General features: G+C 43.0%; 2 protein-coding genes across 53 annotated transcripts in view; one reads left to right on the top strand and one right to left on the bottom strand.

Annotated features, from left to right (window-relative positions):
• The window catches only part of alpk1 (alpha kinase 1), an 859,869-nt gene extending 858,707 nt beyond the window's left edge, over positions 1 to 1,162 (top strand). The window contains exon 11 of the mRNA XM_087260152.1: positions 970 to 1,162. Within this exon, the coding sequence (XP_087116278.1) occupies positions 970 to 997 (28 nt within the window). The 3' untranslated portion in view covers positions 998 to 1,162. The remainder of the gene's footprint in view (positions 1 to 969) is intronic.
• The window catches only part of nrxn2b (neurexin 2b), a 479,676-nt gene that overhangs the window by 331,618 nt on the left and 120,671 nt on the right, over positions 1 to 27,387 (bottom strand). The window lies entirely within an intron of this gene.

The following is a 27,387-nucleotide window of genomic DNA, read 5'->3' as shown; positions in this document are numbered from 1 at the left end:
AGGAATGATCATGTTGTAAATCCAGCAGCTCTGATCGCTCCTGCAGTGTAGACGGGACATGATGCGCACATCACCAGTCATATATCAAACAACACAGTCAGATGATGGTCTTACACATATGTGAGGATCTGGATGTCAGATGTTACAGAAATGGGATAAAGGCACACAGCATGTGCATGAATCATTGGGGCTGCAGTGTGTCATGTGATCAATCTGACGCATCGTCAAGGGAGCTTAACAGTGATGCATTTCCAACAGTTCCCACTTAGACATTGCTTGATAACGTTAGCAGGTTAGGTGTGGTGTCCCAGGAGAGAACCCTGAGCTTGGAGATAATTGAGTCCAGGGTTCCCACCTGGTTAATGAGCACGTAAAGAGGCCTGAGATCAGTTAGTTCTTGAGAGCTCCCAGAAATTGTTTGGCCTATTCCTTGGCTATCAGGCGCAGCCCAAGAGGAATAGACCACCAACCACACCAGTGCATACCCACGCGGTGAAGCTCAGTACTTATGGTATAAAATTGCTGTCATAAATATTTACGGCCCATTAACACGGGCCATCAGCTTCAACGCTGCTTATTCACTTTGAATGGGTGACGTCAGGCGTTGCCGAACTGCATTGTGGATGACAAAAGCGTCAGCCAATCAGATCGCTGTATGCAAATACACCAGCTCAGACAGCGGCCTATTGCTGACTAATTTCATTGGCTGACGCTGCTATGACGATCCCGTCAGCCCCAACTTCAGACACGCCCTCTGTCAAGCATTGACGCTGAAGCCTCGTGTGAATGGAGCGTGTGTAAATAAAATTCACGCATCTGTAATTATTAAATCAAAGTAAAACGGAGCATACTCATAATTTTATGAGGGTACAATTCCAAAATCTGCGATTAGAACAGACACAGATCCGACATATTCTCTGTCTGTTTGTTTACAACTGATACATTTACGAAGGGTGTACCTTACACAAGGCAAGGCAAGGCAAGTTTATTTATATAGCACATTTCATACACAGTGGCAATTCAAAGTGCTTTACATAAACAAGAATAAAAAAGACAAGTTTAGGAACATAAAATGCAGACAATAAAAATTATTAAAAACAGATAAAAACAAATTAAAATGAGTTAAAATAGGCTATAAAAGAATGAAAAAGAAAACGAAAAACATGATAGTGCAATCTGTGGGACGCAGCACAGTGCTCATTCAGTAAAGGCACAGCTAAACAGATGTGTTTTCAGTCTTGATTTGAACATGCCTAATGTTGGAGCACATCTGATCATTTCTGGAAGCTGATTCCAGCAGCGGGGGGCGCTGTTAGTCGCTGAAGGCGGATTCACCCTGCTTTGACTGAACTCTTGGAATTTCTAGTTTATATGATCCTAAAGATCTGAGTGATGTTGGGTTTGTATTTAGTGAGCATATCTGTAATGTATTGAGGTCCTAGGCCATTTAGTGATTTATAGACCAGTAATAATACTTTAAACTCTATTCTGAATGTAACTGGCAGCCAGTGTAGAGACCTGAGGACAGGTGTGATGTGCTCTGATTTCCTGCTTCTGGTCAGAATTCTGGCTGCAGCGTTCTGGATGAGCTGCAACTGTCTGACTGTCTTTTTGGGAAGGCCAGTGAGTACACACACCAAATACAGTTTCATCACGAAGTCCTGATCCTACGAATCAAACAGCGACTCTCCACTGTCAACATGACGTCACGACTGTCACAGGCATTAATAAACAAGCGAGAGTCATCGATCACAGCGGTGCATTTACTGGACACTCGAGCGCCCACACTCCGGCTTAGGTAAGAGTTTTATTATTCCTTCTTTGAGAAATGTCCGTCATGAGCTGTAACCCTAACCCTAATCACAATTAGGAGCGGACCGAGGATAGTGAGCTTGGATAATGTAAGTAAACATTACAGGGAGCGAGTGCAGAATTTCACATCACTTAACAGTGTTTAACTACAACATGACATCTAGTACTTACTAGAGTACTCATATACTGCTCCTATTGCTTTATTCAATTCCCCCATAGCGCATGCGTTTGGACTGTGGGGGAAACTGGAGCACCCGGAGGGAGAACATGCAAACTCCACACAGAAATGCCAACTGACCCAGTTGAGGCTCGAACCATTGACCTTCTTGCTGTGAGGCAACAGTGCTGACCACTGAGCCACTATGTTGCTCAATACTGGATCAATCAGGAAAAGAGGAGGGTGAAGGGGTGAATGAGGGGCTCTTTAAAAACTCTTATGATAAGGGAGTAAAGGTAGACGGGACATTATGTTGAGTTAGGAATGACCTGATTGGCTCACTAATGATTACAGATTGGGGATCAACTGCGATCCATCATATCACACGCTCCTCCCGAAATGAATCTGTGAAACTCCACTTAAATAATGATCAGAATAAAAGCTCACGCAGGACTGATTAAAAGTGATGTGTGAAGGGTTCAATATTAGCAGATCATTAGACGCTTCAGGAAAGGCAAAGCTAGTGTAATTTATTCAATGAAATGTTTTAACCCAATGCTTTGCCATATTTGATCCAAGGTTGAGTAGCAACAACCCAGCTATTCTTATAACGTGAAGCCCCATGAGAGTGAAAGTGTGTGTCTTTGTGGAGCGTTCAGCAGCGGGGCATTGTGCAGAGTGGATGTGCAGGAGCAGACAGATGCAGTAACGTGCTCTGTGAAGATCAATCCTCTTCTGCAGATGCTGACACTCAGACCATCCTCAGATCATCAGGCTGGAATAGAGGCGGAGAGCACTGCAGTGATGAGAAGAGACGTGTTCCTCAATGACAGACTCAACTAATGCTATGAACATGGAGAAGAGGAGCGGTCTGAGGACAGAGCCCTGAGGCACACCACAGACAATGAGCTTCTGTCTCGTTTCCAGCCCAAATATCTAAACATTCTTAAATAAAGAAGCATTTTCTAGATCAGCTCACAGAATATAGTCTTGTTTTCAGAAATAACGAGTCAAAATTAAGTGGGTTTTTCCTTAAAACAAGCAAAATAATCTTGTTCTGGCTTCGACATAACAGTATTTTACTTCCCCCATTGTCAGATTATTCTGCTTGTTTTGAGGAGAAACTCCTTTTATTTTGACTCAGTATTTCTGAAAACAAACAAGATGGTGAAAATATTTAGTTTACTTTAAATAAAACTAATTGTTATTGAATTTAAAGAAATAAACCTTTATTAAAAATGAAATCGAATTTATTCAAGACGTGGCTTAAAAGACTAAGATAACTTTATTAAACATCCTGCAGCCATCATCAAATGAAAAGCATTCACCTTATTATAATATTTACATTTTATTATTATTACCATTATTATTAACAATAATGTGGCAAGGTGTCTCAGTGGTAAGTATGATCACCTCACAGCAAGAAAATCTCTGGTTTGAGCCTTGGCTGGGTCAGTTGGTGTTTCTGTGTGGAGTTTGCATGTTCTCCCCGTGTTGGCGTGGGTTTCCTCCGGGTGCTCCGGTTTCCCCCACAGTCCAAACACATGCGCTATAGGGGAACTGATCAACTACACTGGCCATAGTGTATGAGTGTGTGTGTGTGTGTGTGTGTGTGAGAATGAGTGTGTTTGGGTGTTTCCCAGTACTGGGTTACAGCTAGACTGGCGTCAGCTGAGTAAAACAAATGCTGAATAGTTGGCAGTTAATTTTTCTGTGGTGACACCTGATAAATAAGGGACTAAGCCAAAGGAAACTGAAAGAATAAATGAATCAACAATTTTAATAATAATAATAATAATAAATTCATAATATTAATTATAATAATTAAAACAACAACAATAATAATACTAATAATAATAATAAAATAATAGTAATAATAATAGTAAAAATAATAATAATTACAATAATAATAACAAATAATAATAATAATAATAATAATAATAATAACAGTTATATTAATAATAATAATAAAAATAATAACAAAAATAAACTAATAATTATATTAATTATATTAATAACTACAACAACAACAACAACAACAATAAGTAAAAAGCAAATAATAATAATAATAATAATAATAATAATAACAAATAATAATAATAATTATTATAAATAAAATAATAATAATAATAATAACAACAATAATAATAATAACAATAATAATAATAATAATATCAACAACAACAATAATAAATAAATTGCAAATGATAATAATAATAAAGATAATATTGATATTAATAATAATAATATTAATAATAATAACAACAACAAAAACCATAATATTATTAATAATAATAACAATAACAATAACAATAATACTAATATTAATGATAATAATAATAATAATAAAACAATAACACTAAAACTAATAATAATAATACAAATAATAATAATAAATGAAAATGCAAAAAAACCCTCCTCCAGTGTCTGATGGTCCTGGACTAACGCAGGTGAAGTTTTTCATTATTATTAAAATCTGAAAGTGGCCAGAGCAACATCTCTCATTACGGCTTTAATTGAGCTGATGTGATGCAGAGACCGCCACAGTTCAGAAAGACACAAACAGCGTATGCAAGAAAATAAAACAGAGAAGACATCACAAAACCAAAACTATCATAAACGTAAAACTGCAGGAGTAAACTAATGCAGACGGGCGGTATCAGACACACACACACGCACACTGGCGGTAACCCCTGAAGCGCTGGTGTTCAATATCTCCTCCAGATGACTTCTCACCGCTATATGTGAGCTCTCTCTCGCTCTCATTAGTCGTGTGCTAATGAAGCTCTGCCTAATGTCCTGATGGCGGTCTGGAGCTGAAGCCGTGTTGTGTCTCCACGACTCCACACACAGCAGGTTCAACACAAAACACACAATAATGAGGAATTAATGTTCTCCGGCAGAGACGCGCAACTCTGAAACTAGCTGAGCGCAGTTAGCACGCTAAACGTAGAGTTAAAGGAGACGCGTCACACTTTCAGACAAACACTAGATACACTAGACAAACACACGAACATCAGAACTTACACACAACTTACACAACTACATTACATGGAGAGATAAAATACAGCTGAGAATAGTCAACACACAGGGCGGCACGGTGGCGCAGTGTGTAGCACGATCACCTCACAGCAAGAAGGTCTCAGGTTTGAGTCCCGGCTCAAGTTGGTGTTTCTGTGTGGAGTTTGCATGTTCTCCTCGTGTTGGCGTGGGTTTCCTCAGTGTGCTCCGGTTTCCCCCACAGTCCAAACACATGCGCTATAGGGGAACTGATCAACTACACTGACTGTAGTGTGTGAATGAGTGTGTATGGGTGTTTCCCAGTACTGGGTTGCAGATGGAAGGGCATCCGCATATGCTGGATAAGTTGGCAGTTCATTCCACTGTGGCGAACCTGATTAATAATGGACCAAGCTGCAAAGGGAATGAATGAATGAATGAATGAATGAATGAATGAATGAGTGAATGAGTGAATGAATGAATGAGTGAATGAATGAATGAATGAATGAATGAATGAATGAATAAATGAATGAGTGAATGAGTGAATGAATGAATGAATGAATGAGTGAATGAATGAGTGAATGAATGAATGAATGAATGAGTGAATGAATGAGTGAATGAATGAATGAATGAATGAGTGAATGAATGAGTGAATGAATGAGTGAATGAATGAATGAATGAATGAGTGAATGAATGAGTGAATGAATGAATGAATGAATGAGTGAATGAATGAGTGAATGAATGAATGAATGAATGAATGAGTGAATGAGTGAATGGGTGAATGAATGAGTGAATAAGTGAATAGATGAATGAATGAATGAGTGAATGAATGAATGAATGAATGAATGAATGAATGAATGAATGAATGAGTGAATGAATGAGTGAATGAATGAGTGAATGAATGAATGAGTGAATGAATGAGTGAATGAATGAATGAGTGAATGAATGAGTGAATGAATGAATGGTTGAGTGAATGAGTGAATAGATGAATGAATGAATGAGTGAATGAATGAATGAATGAATGAAAGAATGAGTGAATGAATGAATGAGTGAATGAATGAATGAATGAATAAATGAGTGAGTGAGTGAGTGAATGAATGAGTGAATGAATGAATGAATGAATGAATAAAAGAATGAGTGAATGAATGAATGAGTGAATGAATGAATGAATAAATGAGTGAGTGAGTGAGTGAATGAATGAGTGAATGAATGAATGAATGAGTGAGTGAATGAATGAATAAATGATTGAGTGAATGAGTGAATGAATGATCACACAGAGTGTTGATCAATACAGGAGTGTTTATCATGGCTTTAGAGAGAACACACTGCAAAAACTACTGATTTTCCAGTCTAAATATCCTAAAACTCTGAAATCAGTCTGCATCAGATTTTCCACAAATTTGGCGTCTAGACGCTTTCTATGACGTCATCACGACACGGATTCACCCAAAACTAAGGCCATGCGGACGCAAGCAAGCCTTGCTGAGCCATGATTTCACACACAGCATGACAGTAGGTGGCAGCATACACTTACGCTGGTCTGTAACCCGCCATGTAACCACGAGACACTACACGTTAATGATGAGGAAACTTACAAAGAATTTTCACATGAGCAGAAGTATTATGTATAATAGAGACTTTTGTCTGTGCAATAACTGTTTCAGCAAACCAACATAAAATATGGCCGCAATCATGAAGAAAACTGCAGCGAAATCAGTTATTTTAGGCCGCAAAACTCTGAAGAAAGTCCTGCGAAATCCTGGAAGACCTGACACATGTATGAGTGAAGTTTGCATATAAGTTTTTGCTAATAAACTAATAAATACAACTTTCAGACTAAAATGTATGCAACCGTTCAGGAACAGCTGATCCCACAGCCATATCACCCTGCAGCCCACGAGCGGTCACTCACTGAAGCTGAGCAGGGCTGAGCCTGGGCAATGACCACATGGGAACACTAGGCTGCTGTGTGCAGTGGTGTTAGTGAGGCCAGCAGGGGGCGCTCTGTGAGTCCTAATGCCCCAGTATAGTGAAGGGGACTCTATACTGCTCAGATGAGCTGTTAAACTGAGCTCCTGACTCTCTGTGCTCATTATTAATGTCATGGCACAAAGAGTAGGGGTGTAACCCGGTGTCCTGGCCAAACTCCCTCCATCGGCCCCTACCCCTTATACCTTACTTATAGCTGGTGTGTGTGGTGAAGCACTGGAGCTGTTGTCCTGTGGCTGCCAGAGCATCATCCAAGTGGAGCTGCACACTGGTGGTGGTGTGGAGAGACCCCCCTCCCCCCCGCCCCCATGACTTTGAAGCTCTTTGGGTCATACAGGATACATGTGCTATATAAATACCGCAGTGGAGGAAAGAGTACTGATAGATCATACGCCAGTGAAAGCACCGTTACTTGCCCAAAAAAGTAGTGCAGTAGAGTAAAAGTGTCTGCTGTAAATATTCCTGAAAGTATGAGGAGCTTTCAAAAGCACTCAAGAGCAGTGAGTGTTGGTTATTACACTGTGAAAAGCTGAAGTGTAAACGTAACATTCTGTACTGCATCTAGTGATTGCCCAGCAGGCACACAACTTCAGAGGACACTAGTATTAGGTTAGAGTTAGGTTGTGACGTCAGCTGACCAAAACTGAACTTCTAGCCAGCGTCTGAGGACGTTATTTTGATGTGTAATAATGACGTTGATATTTGGTGGATTTTAGGTTGAGTTAAAAATGTAACAAAATCCAATGTTGAGCCAGCATCTTAAACCAGCATCGTATTGACGTCACATACTGACATCTATTCATCAGGTATGGCAACCAAAATGATACGTCTGATGAACGTCATAGTGGCAACATCCACACAACATCAAGCTGGAAAATCATTAGACGTTGATATTTGGTTGATTTCAGGTTGGACATTGAACATAGGCATCAGCAAATTGAGTTCTGACGTCAACATGATTTTCATTTCCAAACAAACTACAACGTCCCTGCGACGCTAGGCTACAACGCCAATCTGATGTCATGTTGACATCTTGTGCCTGCTAAGTGTTTACAGCCATTCCGGTCGTTCCGGTCATAAGTGTTTACAGCCATATCGGTCATCATCACCCCCCCCCAACTCCCCTATCTACACAGTCTCTGGGTCAATGTGTGTACAGATTTTGGACATCTTCTTGGACACTTGTAATGCTTCCAAACAGTTATAAAGTGCCTATGTCTCGAGGTAGTTCATCGTGAGGCGATTTACCTCTTTACATCTGTGTGTGATCTGATTGGACAGGAATCACAGGACTGATCTCTCGAACCCCCATAGACAGGAAATAATACAGCAGAGACTGCAGGCTGAAGTGGAGTAACAGCACCAATACTGCACTAAACATGTGCTCAAGTGACAGTATAAGAACTCATTATTAAAACTACTTAGTAAATTACAAATCCTGAGGAAAACTACTCAATTACAGTAGTCTGAGTGTTTGTAATCTGCTACTTTACAGCACTGAATACACACACTACATTACAAATAATCAGGCATGGCCAGGGCCTCAGAAACACACATGAAGACCTCTGGTGTGGGCGTGTAATATGCAAATCACTGACGTCATGTGGACGCTTATTCAGAACACCCACTAACAGGAGGAGGAGTTTCAACCAAACTCACGTGTGTGTGTGTGTGTGTGTGTGTGTGTGTGTGTGTGTGTGTGTGTGTGTGTGTGTGTGTGTGTGTGTGTGTGTGTGTGTGTGTGTGTGTGTGTGTGTGTGTGTGTGTGCATTTCTGTAAAAAGATGAAAGTGTGCATGTAAATAAGACAAGCGTGCCACATTATTAGAGAGCGAGACTCAGTGTACATGTCCAGATGAAGCTCTGTGTTTTAAGCATTTCTAGATGTTCAGACTATAAGAAGACTAAAGAGCACGAGCTGTGTCTCATCCAGAGAGTGTTTGATCAACGGCGCACACACACACAGAGGCGTTCCTCCTGCAGGATATTACTACAAGAGTGTGTGTGAACGAGCGAGTGTGTGAAACGCTTCCCAGAGGACGAGTCTTCATTACTCCAGATCTGCAGCCTGCATCCCGACATCATCTACATCTGGGGGCGGGGTTTACCAGCTGTCAATCAAACTGAAGGACAGAGCTTGATAAGAGTGAGACTGAGATTCATTAAACACAACGATCCAGCAGGAGACTCCATCTACAGCACTGGAGGAGACTGTTACTGCACAACTAAACACACACTTATAGGCACGGTTCACCCAAAAATAAAAGCGGATTACTATTGAGTGTTTTTGTGTCATTTTGAACACAAATCTTGTGAGGAACATTAGAGTCACAATAGGGGACACAAATGCTATTGAGGTCAATGGTTCCAGTTTCAACATTTCTCAGAGTATTTAGTGTTGATCAGAAGAAAGAAACGCCAATATATTTGTGACATAAGCTGTAAGGAAGTAAAGAAAGGCTGAATAAATGATGGCAGAGCTGTCATGATTGGAGAACTGTCCCTTTAAGACGACATAAAGTCAGATCATTCATTCATTTTCAGCTTAGTCCCTTTATTCACCAGGGTTCTCCACAGCGGAATGAACCGCCAACTATTCCAGCATATGTTTTACACAGCGGATGCCCTTCCAGCTGGAACCCAGTACTGGGAAACACCCATACACACTTATACACTACGGACAATTTAGCTTACCCAATTCCCCTATAGCGCATGTGTTTGGACTGTGGGGGAAACCGGAGCACAAGACTCGAACCAACAACCTTCTTGCTGTGAGGCGAATGTGCTACCCACTGCACCACCATGCAGCATAAAGACAGATCAGACGTGCTATATCATCACTGAACTGCTCATTCATCATCTGGGTAATCTACAATACTGCCAATAAAGCTCTTCTGAACTGAAATGAACACACACACACACACACACACACACACACACACACACACACACACACAGAAACTGCTGGGACGAGCAAAGTTGATCAGAAGAAAATTAAACTGCACTGAAGCTTGTAAACAAATATTTCAACAGTGTTTAAGAGACTCGACAAGCGGCCGGGGTCAGTGTGCTGTGAAATAGAGCAGCGGCAGGGACACACACACACACACACACACACACGCACACACACACAAAGAGCTTCACTAGCCGAGAGATCTGCAGAACATGAGAGAACAAGGACCGAGTTTCACCCCTGCAGATGGAGGAGACGCCTTAAACACACACAGCCAGTACACACACACACACACACACACCTGCAGACGGAGGAGCATGCACAATTTTTACTGCAACATTCACACCCGCACATATTCTGATATATACTCATACACACACACACACACACACACACACACAGCCAAACCCACAAGTCTGATTGGTCTGAACAACTGTCAATCACAGACCACTGCAGACATCACCATGGCAACACTGTCCCACAGTCACTCACAATCCCACAATGCACTGCTGTGACAGAGAGCGAATGACTGTAGGAGCCTCCATGTACAGTACACACACGAACACACCCTGGATTTGACGGTTTAGAGGGACTCTACATTGGTTTAACATTATATATTAACATTATATATACTTATATACTGTAAAAATACTAATTATATAGCAACATTTACACAAAGGCCTCATTAAGTATGACTTTTAAGCATTTTGAATTACAAGGACATCAGGCATGTCCTCACAAACCAATGCAATAACCCTAACCCATGCCAAAATACAAAAATACTGTCCTCGCAAAACACCAAAACCAGTATACGTACACACACCTGCCAAAATCTTGAAAAGTCAAGAAGTAAATCCTTCATAAACAAAACGTTATGAAGCAAGTGTCTGAGTTTAGTGGAACTGTGAACTGCAATCTTAACATTGAGGAAAGATACTGCCACTTGTTAAAAACAAAACACACCCTGGATTTAGTGGTTTAGAGGGACTCTACATAGGGATAACATATGCTATACTGTACAAATACTAGCACAATTTACACAAAGGCCTCATTGAGTATGACTAAAGCATTTCAAATTACAAGGACATCAGGCATGTCCTCATAAACCAATGCAATAACACTAACCCATGCCATTACACAAAATACTGTCCTTGTAAACCACCAAAACCAGTATACACACACACACACAGAGAGAGAGAGAGAGAGAGAGGGAGAGAGAAAGAGAGAGAGAGAGAGAGAGAGAGAGAGAGAGAGAGAGAGAGTATCTATAAATCAGTCTCTTCTCTAGTTTAGACTGAGGATTAAAGAACAGAGACTGATCATGATGGTGTTTCTCCTTTAAAAGGTTTTCAACATCGTCATTAAACACACTGCTTCTGAGTCTCGTTCACCACTGATTTGAAGATCAGCTCATTATAAGTTAGGACAGAAATCAACATGTTTCTTTAACAGAGACACATTAGACTGATCTAACACTGCAATGACATGATATAATATGTCATATAACAATAGAGAAGCACAGAACAGAGCTGTGTCAGAGAGAGGACGCTCTTTCTGTTATTCATTCATTCATTCTCCTTCAGCTTAGTCCCTTTATTAATCTGGGGTCACTACAGTGGAATGAACCACCAACTATTCCAGCATATGTTTTACGCAGCGGATGCCCTTCCAGAGTGTGCAAAGAAAATCTCCCCCACACCATTACACCACCACCACCAGCCTGAACCGCTGATACAAGGCAGGATGATCCATGCTTTCATGCTGTTGAGCCGAGCATCTGAATGTGTCAGCAGAAATGGAGACTCATCAGAGCAGCAACGTTTCTCCAATCTTCTATTGTCCAGTTTTGGTGAGTCTGTGTGAATTGTAGCCTCAGTTTCCTGTTCTTAGCTGACAGGAGCGGCACCCGGTGTGCTCTTCTGCTGCTGTAGCCCATCCGCCTCAAGGTTGGCCGTGTTGTGTGTTCAGAGATGCTCTTCTGCAGAGCTCGGTTGTAACGAGTGCTTATTTGAGTTACTGTTGCCTTTCTATCAGCTGGAACCAGTCTGGCCATTCTCCTCTGACCTCTGGCCTCATCAACAAGGCATTTGCGCCTACAGAACTGCCGCTCACTGGATATTTCCTCTTTGTCGGAGCATTCTCTGTAAAGCCTAGAGATGGCTGTGCGTGAAAATCCCAGTAGATCAGCAGTTTCTGAAATACTCAGAGCAGCCCGTCTGGCAGCAACAACCATGCCACGATCAAAGTCTCTTAAATCCCCTTTATTCCCCATTCTAAAATGCTGCTGCCATGTGATTGGCTGATTAGGCAATTGTGTTAGCGAGCAGTTGGACAGGTGTACCTAATAAAATGGCCGGTGAGTGTACATCACACTTTATATGCTGTAAATGCAGTAAAGAAGACTCGGTATATAATAATAATATTGATCAGCACGAGTGTTCCTGTATATCTTCCTCACTCTAACATGATCAGAGCAGACGGTTTGCTTCTGTGTGTGACAAACACAAGCTCGTCTCAACACAAGCAGCATGAGTGTGTGAACCAAATAAACAGCGCATGTCCTGCAGTGTGTACGTGGGTGTGTGTGTGTGTGTGTGTGTGTGTGTAGGTCATCAGATCATGTGTGAGTCCAAGTCAAACCATCTGCTGTTCACTTTCTGTGTGTCTCGTGGATCACCTGCTCAGATCAGAGCGAGTGTCCGCTGTGTGTGTGTGGGTGTGTGTGTTTGTGTGTGTGTGTGTGTGTGTGTGTGTTAATACATCCGGCCCACTGTGCATGTGAAGCCACTGCCGAGCCACCCACCTGCAGACACACACTGACACCTACCCACCGCTCATGCCCTGCACTCACAAACGCACACACACTCACCTGCAGGAACACACTAATACCTGCCCACCACTCATGCCCCACACACAAACACACACACACACACACACACTACAGACCCATGCTCACACCTACTCACCACTCATGCCCTGCACTCCAGAAAACACACAGTCTCTTTCTCTCTCTTCTCTCTCACACACACACACACACACACACACCACCTGCAGACATATGACGGCATCCGCTCACCATTCGCGCCCTGCAATCCCGAACACACACACACGGCCTGGCAGAGCATCACACACCATGCTGCACACACACTCACACACACTCTCTCTCTCTCTCGGAGTGTGCCAGAGGAGCAGCGGCGGCGGCGTTCCTGCAGGAAACGGGATTATCTGGCGCCCCGGAGGGAATCTGCTCCACACGACACCTTTGTCTGACAGAAAAACCTGTTTACATGCAGCTCTGAGCAGAAAGAGGACATTAGCGGAAGAAGACGCCTTTGAAGAGTTCCTGACGGAGATTAGCATGTGCGTGTGTGTGTGTGTGTGTGTGTGTGTGTGTGTGCGTGATGATCATCACACACAGCTCTGCTTTCTTTACATCTCTGCTTTTCTGGATTCTGGTGTCCAGAAGACACTGGACCAGCTCTATACCCTCGCCAGGGTGCTCGAGGGTTCATGGCAGTATGCACAACCAGTCCACATGTGTTTTGTGGACTTGGAGAAGGCATTCGACCGTGTCTCTCGTGGTATCCTGTGGAGGGTGCTGTGGGAGTATGGGGTCAGAGGTGCTCTGTTAAGGGTCGTCTCATCCCTGTGTGAACAGAGCAGGAGTCTGGTTTGCATTGCCGGCAATAAGTCAGACTTGTTACCAGGGCATGTTTGGACTCCGGCAGGGCTGCCCTTAGTCACCAATTCTACGGCTGTAGGGGGTCCGGTTCGGGAACCACAGGATCTCATCTCTGTCATCTCTGTTATTGCAGGTGATGTTGTTCTGTTGGCTTCATCAGACATGGACCTTCAGCATGCACTGGGGCGGTTTGCTGCCAAGTGTGACGCGGATGCGATGAGAATCACCACCTCCAGGTGCTCCACTGGAAAAAGATGGTTTGCCATCTCCAGGTTGGAGGAAAGTCCTTACCCCAGGTGGAGGAGTTCAGGTATCTCAGGGTTTTGCTCACGAGGATGGAGCAAGAGATTGCAGGCGGATTGGTGCAGCAGTAATGTGGTTGATGTACCGGTCCGTTGTGGTAAAGAAGGAGCTGAGCTGAAAGGCAAAGCTCTCGATTTACTGCTCAATCTACGTTCCTTCTCTCACCTATGGTCATGAGCTTTGGGTCATGACTGAAAGTACAAGATCTCGGATACAAGCAGCCGAAATGAGTTTCCTTCCCAGGGTGGCAGGGCGCATCCTTATAGATGAGGAGCTCTGTCACCTGGGAGGAGCTCGCAGTAGAGCCGCTGCTCCTCCACATCCAGAGTAGTCAGCTGAGGTGGCTCGGGCATCTGTTTCTGGATGCCTATCTAGGGAGGAGGCCTCAGGGAAGACCCAGGGCACGCTGGAGGGACTATGTCTCTTGGCTGACCAAGGAACACCTCTGGATTCCCCTGGAGGAGCTGGAGGACATGTCTGGGGCGAGGGAAGTCTGGGGTTCTCTTCTAAGACTGCTGCCCCCGCTAAAAGCTGTAGGAAATGAATGAATGGTGTCCAGACGAGGAATCAGACGAATGGAAACCATGAACAAGCATACATCACCATTAAACATTCAACGAGGATATAATTGTAACATTATCTATTGTTTCAGAAACAACATTATATATTCCTCAGATTGTGTTTTAATCACTTAGACACATTTGAATAAACAGGAACATTTAATTCATAATAAAGTCTGATGATTCACTCTTCGTGTTCTTCAGTATTATGATTGCCACGCAGGGCTGTGAGAGTGAAGCTGCAGCTCTGGCCAGTGTAGTGTTGTAGGTGCTCTGTCTGCATGTCTCCATCTTCAGTCCAGCAGTAGAGCAGAGTGTGAAGCTTCATCAGCATCTGCTGAACACACTGCATTATGGGGACACAGCGGAGTGTTGCTGTGTGTCTGTGAGCGAGACAGCAAGTGTGTGTGATGATCGAGAGCCGTGGTGTCCAGAGTCATGTCAGCAAACCACCACCAAGAAGAAGAGGAAGCACATCCAGCAGGAGGAGCTGTGGAGGCCGGAGGAAGCTGAAAGGGCTGCTAACCCTGATTTACCCAGAACACATCAGAGCACAGCGGCCCGACTCACTGCAGAATGACATGTGCAGCTCCACTCTCCTGTGTCCAGCAGAACTGCTGCTCTGGAGCTCCACAGGGTCAATATAAATGACCCAAACCTCTGCTCACTCCTGCCCATGCCAAAAACTGGCTTCAGTGGAGCAGCGGTGGAGATCTGGAGCTGTGGATGCGTGTACTGTTCTCTGATGAGTCCACCTTCACTGTCTTTCCCACATCCAGGAGAGTTACGGTGTGGAGAAGCCCCAAAGAAGACTGCTGATGCCCAGAGTCAAGCATGGGGGATCACTGATGGTTTGGGCTCATTATCATTACATTCCCTAAGTCAAATACTTAATGGGTGCTGGGTCACCACCAAGGATGACCCAACCATTCTGGAGCACCATGTGACCCAATGGGTCAAACACTGTATCCTGAAGGCGGTGGCGGTGTCAGGATGATGATGCAGCAATACACACATTGGAGAAAGAGTGGTTTGATGAACATGACAGTGAAGTCGAACATCTCCCATGGCCTGCACAGTACCCAGACATAAACATTATTGAGCACTTTGGAGCTATTTTATTGTGGGTGTGAACTATTGTGCTCTAAAACCAGGCCTTCCTGTTTAATTCAGTGACACACAGACTATTACAGCCTATTTTCAGTCTCAATGCTCACGCTGTACGGACCTTAAACTGCTGGACAGGATTCAGAGGGAAGAGTCAGAGGAAAACACTGAACAACAAAGAGCCTCTGGTGCAGACGGAGAGACAATGAATTATTGAGCGCTACCTGGAAAGAAGAAAGAGCAGCGGAGAAATGATTTGTCTTTGAAAAACACAAATAGCCGGAGCTGAAGAGCAGCCAAGCTTATCTTCATCAGAGAGGACAAATACATATATCACACACTACACCAGCCTACACGTGTAGAGGAGCGCCGGCCGCAGGGAAACACAGCGCAGTCAATGAGACGCATCGCAGTAAATGCAGCCGTTAAACACCAGACCCTCGCTCGCTCTGCACTACACATTCTGCATCGTCTCTCAGACTGCAGCCGCAGCTGCAGAACTCGCCGCCTCCTTCATATTAATGATTTTGTTCTTGTTAATCGGCTGAACTGAAGTGAATGATGAGCGTTCACAGCAGAAGCTGAGTGTGTGCTATAGATCAGGGGTTCCCAAACTTTAGAGCCCGCGACCCCCAGAATGACAAAGCCAGTGACTCTTGACCCCCAATATCCTCTGAGGTGGTTATGAATAGAGAAACCTTGCATGCAATGGCGCACACACACCAATACTCTCAAGTCTATTCTCCATCTAGTTGTTTTCAAGTATGTCAGTGCTGTAAATGGGCCAGAAAGTTTAACCTGCTGGTGTTGTTAAATCAATCTGCTGCATCTGACACTGTTGCTGTGTCTTTAATATAATGTGATTACCCCAGGGGTCGCAATCCAATACAACTAGTAACTATAAGCTACTATAGAGACTATATAGTATATAGTAACTATAAACAACTAAGTTTCTCTTGAGTAGGTGTTCCGCGACCCCCACTTTGAGAACCAGTGCTATAGATGAGGCAGTCTGCATTACCAGTCCAGCTCTTTGAATCTGCCATCTGGATGAATGAAGCAGGGCACGATTAGGTAGCACGATCAACTCACAGTAAGAAGGTCGCTGGTTTGAGTCCCGGCTCAAGTTGGTGTTTCTGTGTGGAGTTTGCATGTTCTCCCCGTGTTGGTGTGGGTTTCCTCCGGGTGCTCCGGTTTCCCCCACAGTCCAAACACATGCGCTATAGGGGAACTGATCAACTACACTGGCCATAGTGTATGAGTGTGAATGAGTGTGTATGGGTGTTTCCCAGTGATGGGTTGCAGCTGGGAGGGCATCCGCTGCTTAAAACATATGCTGGATAAGTTGGTGGTTCATTCCGCTGTGGCGACCCCTGATTAATAAAGGGAGTAAGCTGAAAATAAATGAGGCAGGGCAGAATGAGCACGGGTCGGCCTGGAGGTCGTTCCTGTCCTGGAACTGATCTCTCAGCAGATGATGAGGAAGATGATGATGAAGACGGGCTGGTCCAGCTGGGATATGAGTGTCAGCAGCAGCACTGAGCTGCAGGATCTTCTCTCTCAGGCTCATTGTCAGGGCAGGACAGTTTGACCACAAGGTCAGTGAGCTGCTAAATCCAATTAAATCCAATTACCCAGCAGCCCCTGCTCCGAGGAGAGTGTTCTCCCAGCGGGGGCTCGTCCGGGACGCGTGTGTGTGCGCGCGTTCCTGATCCCAGCGGGGTGGTTTCTGGGATACGTGTGTGTTCGGATTGAGTGTGTGTGTGTTCCTGATCCTTGCTCCTAGTGGGGGGCTTCTAGGATGTGTGTGTGTTCTTGATCACAGTGGGGGCTCGCCCAGGATGTGTGTGTGTGTGTGTATGTGTGTTTGGACTGCGGTTGTGTGTTCATGATCTCAGTGTGGGTTCATCTGGAATGTGTGTGGGGTCAGGATGCATGTGTGTGTTCATAATCCAAGTGGGGACTTATCCCAGATGTGTGTGTGTGTGTGTGTGTGTGTAGGATGCATGGGTGTGTTTATTATCCAAGTGGGGGCTTATCCCAGATGGGTGTGTGTGTGTGTGTGTGTATATATAGGATGCATGTGTATGTGTTTAGGATGCGTGTGTGTGTATAGGATGCATGTGTGTATAGGATGCATATGTGTGTGTAGGATACATGTGTGTTTTTATTATCAAAGTGGGGGCTCGTCCGGGAAGCATGTGTTTATGTGTGTGTGTAAAGTATGCATGTGTGTGTGTGTGTGTGTGTGTGTGTATAGGATGCATCTGTGTGTATTCAATATGCATGTGTGTGTTCATTATCCAATTGGGGGCTCGTCCAGGATGCATGTGTGTGTGTGTGTGTGTGTGTGTGTGTGTGTGTGTGTGTGTGTGTATAGGATGCACGTGTGTGTATTCAGTATGCGTGTGTGTGTTCATTATCCAATTGGGGGCTCGTCCGGGATGCATGTGTGTGTGTGTGTGCGTGTGTGTTTAGGATGTGTGTGTGTGTGTGTGTGGGTATAGGATGCATGTGTGCATTCAGTATGCGTGTGTGTGTGTGTGTGTACATTATCCAATTGGGGGCTCGTCCGGGATGCATGTGTGTGTGCGCGCGTGTGTGTGCGCGCGTGTGTGTGTGCATGTGTGTGTGTATGTGTGTGTGTGTGTGTGTGTGTGTGTGTATAGGATGCATGTGTGTGTATTCAGTATGCGTGTGTGTGTTCATTATCCAATTGGGGGCTCGTCCGGGATGCATGTGTGGTTGTTTGTGTGTGTGTGTTTGTGATTCAGGATGGGGGCTCGTCCAGGATGTGTGCGTTAACGATACATATATGTGTGTTCATGATCCATTTGTGTGTTTATGATGTGTGTGTGTGTGTGTGTGTGTATTAGTGACCCCAGACGGGGGCTCGTCCGGGATGCATGTGTGTGTTTAATATCCATGTGTGTGCTTTGTATGTATGTGTGTATTCAGGATGCAAGTGTGTTTAGAATGGATGTGTGTGTTAACCCAGTTGAAGCTCGTCCAGGATGGTCCATGTGTGTGTGTGTGTGTGTGTGTGTGTGTGTGTGTGTGTGTTCCTGATGCCAGCGGCTCCAATCCAGCACAGGTCTTCCAGTCATAACAGCCTCAGCACAGACACACAGAGATGAAGCTCTGATGCTGGCGGACAGACTGACCTGCACTCAACAACACACACACACACACACACACACACACACACACACACACACACACACACACACACACACACACACACACACACACACACACACACACACACACACACACACACACTCAGTGTAAATGAGTGAGTGAGTAAGTGAGTGAGTGTGTGAGTGAGCAGAAGACACAGACGCAACGAGTGTGAATTTTATCGTCACACAGCAAACACAAGGGTGTGGGACCGGGTTTCCATATGCTTACCGTCGTGTCACACTGCTAAAATGTTTGCCTGGTCAGAATGTGTGTGTGTGTGTGTGTATGTGTGTGTATTTATATGTGTGTGTGGTTGTCTTTCTTATCGCTCTCTTCCAGACCCGCTCAGTGCGCTAACACTCATCTGCCTGCAGGCCGTCCATCACACACACACACGCACACAAATGCACATGCGCACACACACACACACACACACACACACACACACACACACACAGACACACACACACACACACGCCTGATGAAATGTCACTGAGGGAGAGGGAGAGTTTCTCCATGCGCTGTTATCTCTCCGTCATTCACCTGCACAACACAAAGCATGCTGGGAAACCCGTGTCTCCATCAGTCTGCTCTGTGATTGGTCCTCGCCCTCATTAATGACATTAATGGTTTTCATCACAGTGATGACAGCAGTGCATTCTGGGAAACACATCTCTGATCACTAACCAGAGTACCACAGATCTCTGACACCACACAGCAGACTGATGCTCACACGCTGAAGAGATGATGCAGGTCAGCCGCACACACTCTTATGTGTTTGGACTGTGGGGGAAACCGGAGCACTCGGAGGAAACCCACACCAACACGGGGGGAACATGCAAACTCCACACAGAAACACCAACTGACCCAGCCAAGACTCAAACCAGAGACCTTCTTGCTGTGAGGCAACAGTGCGACACCACTGAGCCACCGTGTCGCCCTTGCGTGTATGTCAATAGAAAACTGTATACAAGCATTTACATACTGAACTGTTCTCTGGTCAGACGGGTTCAGCTAGTGCCTCTGTCCTGCTGCACTTCAGCAAAATCCAGCATCACAAGCAAAATGGCCACCTTACGTCATATGACATATATTGACCAATCAGCGCCGTTGTCAAGGCAGAATTTCAATTATAACCAATCATTTTCAACAGAGACATGGTGGACCATTTGAGGAGATTCAAATGTTCAGTTCAGAGAACTTAAAATATTAATTACAGGTTTTTCCTGCTTAATGAGTAACTTAAACACACATGTTCAAGTTTCCATGCCAAAGCTTGGAGTTTTGAGTAATGTCAAGTAATATTAACTTAAAGGGTCAGGAAACACCAGAACACACGTGTTGAGCTGTTGACAGTGGTATATGTGTCCCACACTGCTGTAAACACTATGAGGACACATATATTACAGTAAACAGTGTAAATTGGTTGTTTTTGCGTTATTTTGAGCAAATTTGTACTTCCGGTTTGAAACGAATTTTTGAAGCTGCGTCACGGTCATGAGAACGTCTGTGCCAGAGTGTCCCGTATTACGTCTCTGAGTGTGCTGCATTCATTCATGAGTAAGACTTGGTTCAAACCAATCAGCGCGCTCCATTATGTATGCGCTGCAACTTCATTAATATGCATGCTAGCTTTCTTAGACTGTACCTGAAACAGTGTTCAGACGGCAGAGAGACGACACGTCGTGTTGCCAAAAGTTGTGGGAAAAGAATAAGAATAGTTTGGAGATACGGGTCGCCAGTGTTGCCTTCATCATGTGAAGGTTATGTTTCATTTTCTCTCTATGAGACGCTGCTGGACTCAAGCGTGGATCCGTGTACGTTTGGAACATTTTTTACTCGAGAGCATTTCTCATCAATGGTGAGAGCCGGATATGCTGCTCGTCTCCTCTTAATAAAGATGCAGCTCCAGTATGTGTTGAATATTCTTGTCTACAGATTCGGTCTGTGTGTGTGATCAGCGCCCTTCCTTTGTTCATTCAGATGGCAAAGTTATAGTTGGTATGGTCAGCAGTACTCTTTCACTGATTGCAGACAGACCTTAGTCTGTCTGATTTCTAAGTTACTCAATTTACAGGACGCTAATATCACCACAATATTGAAAGATCCGCTGTAAATGCTGCTCTCTGTGTGTAAACACGTGAACACTGTCAGCAAACTATTGCCGACCGTCGTGTTTAATTTTGTGTCATGTTGTGTCATGGCCCTTTAACATCTTCAATAATGACAACAGCGGGGTTTACCATGTGTTTAAGGCATGTACACAGACTCACATTATGCCATATTCATGTACTGAACTCTTCTTATTCTTATGTTTCTTTTGTAAATGCATGAATCATGTTAACTTGTGCTGAGTTCATTGAACTCTTAATTGTAAAGCAACGGTGTAAACTTTGATAACTAGTACAACAAACTTAATTAAGTTCATTGAACTCATCATTTTAAGTCAACTGTGCTACACTTCTTAGTTAGCTATATTGAGTAGATTTAACTCATCATTTTGAGGCAGCTAGGTAACGTTTTCAGGTTTTGCTTTGAGTTTATTTGAGTTGAGAAATGTTGAGTTGAGTTGACTAATCTTTTGTTCATTTAACTTTATAATGTTTCAACTTCTTCAAGCAATCAAATGGATTAAGTTGACTTAAAAATGAGTTCACTCAACAGTTTTACACTATGAAGTTGAGTGTACTTACATTTGTAAGTCAATGTGCACTACTTGAAGAAGTTGATACAACACAAAAAATAAGCAAAATAAGTTGAAACAACAAAATCACTCAAGTTATTATAACTCACATCTATAATTACAGTAAACTCAAGATCTTAATGCAGCCGAGAAACTCACTGTTTAAAGACAAAACAACAAGTCATTTTTAACAGTGTAGGTACATCCTGATACACACTCATCTGCTCTCTGAGAAACACTCAGTCTAATGATGTGTGTGTGTGTGTGTGTGTGTGTGTGTGTGTGCATTGGTGTGTTTAAGCAGAAATCTACAGACATACAAACTCACCCTGTATTGCTGTGCAAACCTGACTGTGCTGAACACACACACACACACACACACACACACACACACAGACACACACACACAGACACACACACACAGACACACACACAGGTATAAACGAGTGATGAGCTGAATCTGCTCTGTGTTGTTCAGTTTAGCTGAACTCCAGCTGTGATCAAACATTGATGATTCAGGAGCTCCAGAACAACAGCAGTTCAGGAGCACACACACACACACACACACACACACACACACACACACACACACACACAGGTGGAGGAAATGAACACACGCACACATGCAAACACACACATACATTACATGTGGAATATGCAGAGTAACATGCACTGTGGATGCAATGTGTGTAGAGTTTAGTACAGTGTGTAGTATGCAGTGTGTGTGTGTGTGTGTGTGTGTGTGTGTGTGTAGTTTATTGTGTAGTTTGTAGTGTAGTATAATATATTGTGTAGACACACACACACACACACACACACGTCTCTCTCCACAGACTCCAGTGGGATCAACACAAGCTGTTAATTAAAGCAAAGTGCAAATCCACACACTCCTCTGCTCTCTAACAGGAGACTTCCTTAACAAGGAGTGTGTGTGTCACTGTGTGTGTGTGTGTGTGTGTGTGTGTGTGTGTGTGTGTGTGTGTGTGTGTGTGTGTAAACTTGTTACTCATTGTTAACAGTAGACTAAACAGATTACAGATTTGCTCTTTAACAGTCCTTCATTACGAGCCACTGAAACAGAGAATGTGTTCAACTAACATGTGTGTGTGTGTGTGTGTGTGTGTGTGTGTGTGTGTGTGTGTGTGTAAACTTGTTACTCATTGTTAACAGTAGACTAAACAGATTACAGATTTGCTCTTTAACAGTCCTTCATTACGAGCCACTGAAACAGAGAATGTGTTCAACTAACATGTGTGTGTGTGTGTGTGTGTGTGTGTGTGTGTGTGTGTGTGTGTGTGTGTGTGTGCGTGTATGTGTGTACCAAATACTTACACAAGAAATGTAAAATTTGGGCCTTGAGGCATCTGATGAATGAATGAGTGACTGAATGAATAAATGAATGAGTGAGTGAATGGGTGATTGAGTGAGTGAGTGACTGACTGAATAAACGAGTGATTGAATAAGTGACTGCATGAATAAATGAATGAATGAATGGGTGAGTAAGTGAATGAATGAATGAGTGAGTGAGTGAATGAATGAATGAATGAATGAATGAATGAATGAATGAATGAATGAATGAATGAATGAATGAATGAATGAATGAAAATGAGTAGTTGGATTTATGGATTGATCGATGGCTGAGTAAATAAATTAGTTAAATGAATGGATGAAAGGATGAATGAAAGAGTGAGTGAGTGAATTAATTAGTTGATGAATGGATGAATAAAAGAATTAATGAGTAGGTTTGCTTATGGATGGAAGATTTAATGAATGGACAAATAGATGGATGAATGAATGAATGAATTGATTAATTGAAAAATTTGTGATTTAAAGAATAATTTTAATTATTAGCAAATGAATGAATGATTTAGTGAATAAAAGAGTCATTCAATAAACTAGTGAGTGAATGAGTGATGAGTGAATGAAAGATTAGATAAATAAACATGTGACAGAGCGAGTGTGAGTGAGTGAGTGAGTGAGTGAGTGAGTGAGTGAGTCAGTCAGTCAATGAATGAATGAATGAATGAATGAATGAATTATGGTTTTCAAACAGTCAGAAGCTGAAGTGTGATGCTGTAGTAGAGCTTTACTGAGGTTTAGGCTAAACCAGAACCTCATCGCGCACACACACACACACACACACACACACGCACGCACGCACGCACGCACGCACGCACGCACGCACGCACGCACACACACACGCACACACGCACACACACACGGCTCCTGCTGTAAATGCCAAGTGTTTGCTGTAATTGCTCTGACCTTTCCATCGCCTCGGTGTGGGCAAACATGGCATGTGACGACCTGCAGCAGGAAGTGACACGTCTCCATCCAGGATGTCATGAGCATGTCTCTCTTTGTGTGTGTGTACGCTGGTCAGTTCTCGGTCTCCATGGTGACGGTGTAGCGTGACCCGTGTATTGTTTGATGAACTGAATAACTGAGCGTTACAGCGGGGCGTCGGTCTGTCTGTCTGTGATCTCATGAATATTCATCAGCATGGTGATCAGAGAGCTGCTGGATATCTGCATATTAATGAGCTGTTTGAGTGTAAACACGCTGACAGGTATTCCACACTTCTGGAGCTCACGCAGTAAACAAGAGCTGAGGATGAGACGCAGGCTGAGCACAGAACCATGAATCAACAACACCCTTAACCTGCTCTGACATCACTCACTCACTCATATATTCATTCATTAACTCACTCATTCATATATTCACTCCTTCATTCACTCACTCATTCATATATTCACTCCTTCATTCATTCACTCATTCATATATTCACTCATTCATATATTTATTCATTCATTCATTCACTCACTCATTCATATATTCCCTCCTTCATTCACTCACTCATTCATATATTCACTCCTTCATTCATTCACTCATTCATATATTCACTCATTCATATATTTATTCATTCATTCATTCACTCACTCATTCATATATTCCCTCCTTCATTCACTCACTCATTCATATATTCACTCCTTCATTCACTCACTCATTCATATATTCACTCCTTCATTCACTCACTCATTTATATATTCATTCATTCATTCACTCACTCATTCATATATTCACTCGTTCATTCATATATTCACTCCTTCATTCACTCACTCATTCATATATTCATTCATTCACTCATTCATGTATTTCTCCACTCACTCACATATTCATTCACTCACTTATTACTATATTCATTAACTCATTCTTGTGTTTATTCCTTCACTCACTCACATATCAATTTATTCATTCGTTTATTCATTCGTTTATTCATTCATTCATTCATTCACTCACTCACTCACTAATTCATTTATTCATTACTCACTCACTTTCATTCATTAATTTTTTATATGTGTATATGGAAAACAGGCATTATTTAACACACACACACACACACACACACACATTTTAACACACATGCCAAGTGTCCTGGAAGTTCTGGGAATCTCCCTCATAAGCATACTGACTCCCTAATCAAAGGGTTAAACGTGCGTTCAAATTATTCAGCTACTATTCAGCGAACCACTAGAATGAAGCCTGCGCACCACCACAGTTTGAGAACCACTGATCTAGATGATTCTGCATTCTAGATGATTCAGTGATTCAATATTCTAGATCATTCAGTGATTCAATATTCTAGATCATTCAGTGATTCAATGTTCTAGACCATTCAGTGATTTAATGTTCTAGATGATTCAGTGATTCAATGGTCTAGATGATTCAGTGATTCAGTGTTCTAGATGACTCAGTGATCTAGATGATTCAGTGATTCAATGTTCTAGATTATTCAGTGATTCAGTGTTCTAAATGATTCAGTGATCTAGATGATTTAGTGATTCAGTGTTCTAGATGATGCAGTAATTTAATGTTCTAGATGATTTAGTGATTCAGTGTTCTAGATAATTCAGTGATTCAATATTCTATATGATTCAGTTTTCTAGAAGATTTGGTGATTCAATGTCAAAGCTGATTCAGTGATTCAGTGTCCTTGATGATTCAGTGATTTAATGTTCTAGATGATTCAGTGTTCTAGATGACTCAGCGATTCAGTTTTCTAGAAGTTTCAGTGATTTAATAATCTAGATAATTCAGTGTTCTAGAAGATTCAGTGATTCAATATTCTAGTTGATTCAATGATTCAGTGTTCTAGATGATTTAGTTCATGACCTTGAGGTTCAGTGTGTGATGATTCAGTCTCTCTCTCTCTCTCTCTCTCTCTCATCTCCTTGTCCTGCATGAGAATATGAGAGGTGTCCGTTGCTGGACTGCTCAGAGATGTTTGTCTGTTCGCTGCTGTTCTTCAGGGATGTTTGACTGCACTGACAGGTGAAGTTCTGATCTACCTGCACATCAGCTTATTCCCACACATCAGTGAGCTCTGAGACTCCTCTGTGGTCCACATCTGAAGTGTGCCGCATGCAGGAATACAACAGATCTGGGTCAGCTGAGCGTGCCGAGTCAACTCCTTCTGTACTGGGCCAGCTTTCTGCTTCTGGATCAGAAACTGAGAGAGGCGGCACCCACTGCAGAACCCACTGCAGAACCCATTGCAGAACCCACTGGACGGTGTGCTATGGGTCGAGTTCGTCCTAAAGTTTTGCTCCATTCAAGCTTATTTGTGCAGTGCTTTTACCAGTACTCATGATCCAAAACAAATAGTCCACATCACAGTCAATATCAGTAGGAGATCATGTGCTACCTGACTAAAAATACAAGTTTTAAGAACACAAGTAATATCTGCTCTTCTAGTGAATGGTTTGGTGTCAGAAGTGTCTCTATGAAAGGCGAAGGCCTCTAGATTTTGCTGATTTCAGCTCAATAAATCTGATCATGTCTTGATGTTGACTGATTTGATGAGGACAGTGCGCTCTGACTCTGCTCAGACTAAAGTGTCATCACTGAACAGATCAGCAGATGATCCAGCAGAGAAATCCACCTTCAACACTTTATGATCAACTAGAAGTCCAGTAATGTTCTGCTGCTCTACAACTGATCCACCACGAGACTTCTGTCAGGTAGTGTACAGACACACAGCTGTTAACCTGCTGTATATATAGTGCACTGTCCCACAGGTGATGTCTAAGTGTATGATAAGTGTTCAGTGAAGTGTGTTGCTTAATATTGAGTGCAATAATGAAAATACACACGCTCACTGCTACACACTTTCACCAAACTCAAAACAACACACACACACCGACTAATGAAAAACCAGTACAGAGCTGCTGGAGATGAGGGATGTCTGTAGAGAAACACACACACACACACATACACACACACACACACATGGCTGCAGAACTCATTCTCTGGAGGACGCTCAGGAATAATCCCTAATCTGGTTTGGTTGATCCGCTCTAATCTGTGATAACTTTAATCTGTATCAGCACAGGACATCTCCTCTTCACATCTCTCCACTTCCCAGCCGACTGGCAGGAGGTCTAATCCCGGACGCTCGGAGATCAGCAGCAGTTATTTATTTATAAAGAGCGTTTAGGAGCGGCGCAGGACTGAGGAAACGCTGAACAAGAACACAAACTACACACAGAGAAGGAGGAGGAGGAGGATGGAGAACGATGAAGAGCTGAAATAAAGGCCAGAGCAATAACACATCAATATTGAGCAGGTACAGATATATCTGCATCGACAGAGCCACAGGTCACGCGGCAGCAATACATCAACACTACAACACACACTCTCTGACTCCTTTCTACTGCAAATAGATCACAATTCTTAAATCAAGAAGCATTTCCTGAACATGGAACAAATCCACTCAGCGGCCACTTTATTAGGTACACCTCAGTAGTACCGGGTTGGACCGCTTTTGTCTTCAGATCTGCCTTAATCCTTGGTGTCAGAGATTCAGCAAGCTGCTGGAAATATTCCTCAGAGATTTTGCTCCATATTGTCATGATAGCATCACACAGTTGCTGCAGATTTGTCGGCTGCACATCCATGA

Source organism: Danio rerio, chromosome 7, assembly GCF_052040795.2.
Source record: "Danio rerio strain M-AB ecotype USA chromosome 7, GRCz13ab, whole genome shotgun sequence".
Classification (NCBI taxonomy): domain Eukaryota; kingdom Metazoa; phylum Chordata; class Actinopteri; order Cypriniformes; family Danionidae; genus Danio; species Danio rerio.
The sequence above is the reverse complement of the archived record's forward strand: the minus strand, read 5'-3'. Positions and strand labels throughout refer to the sequence as shown.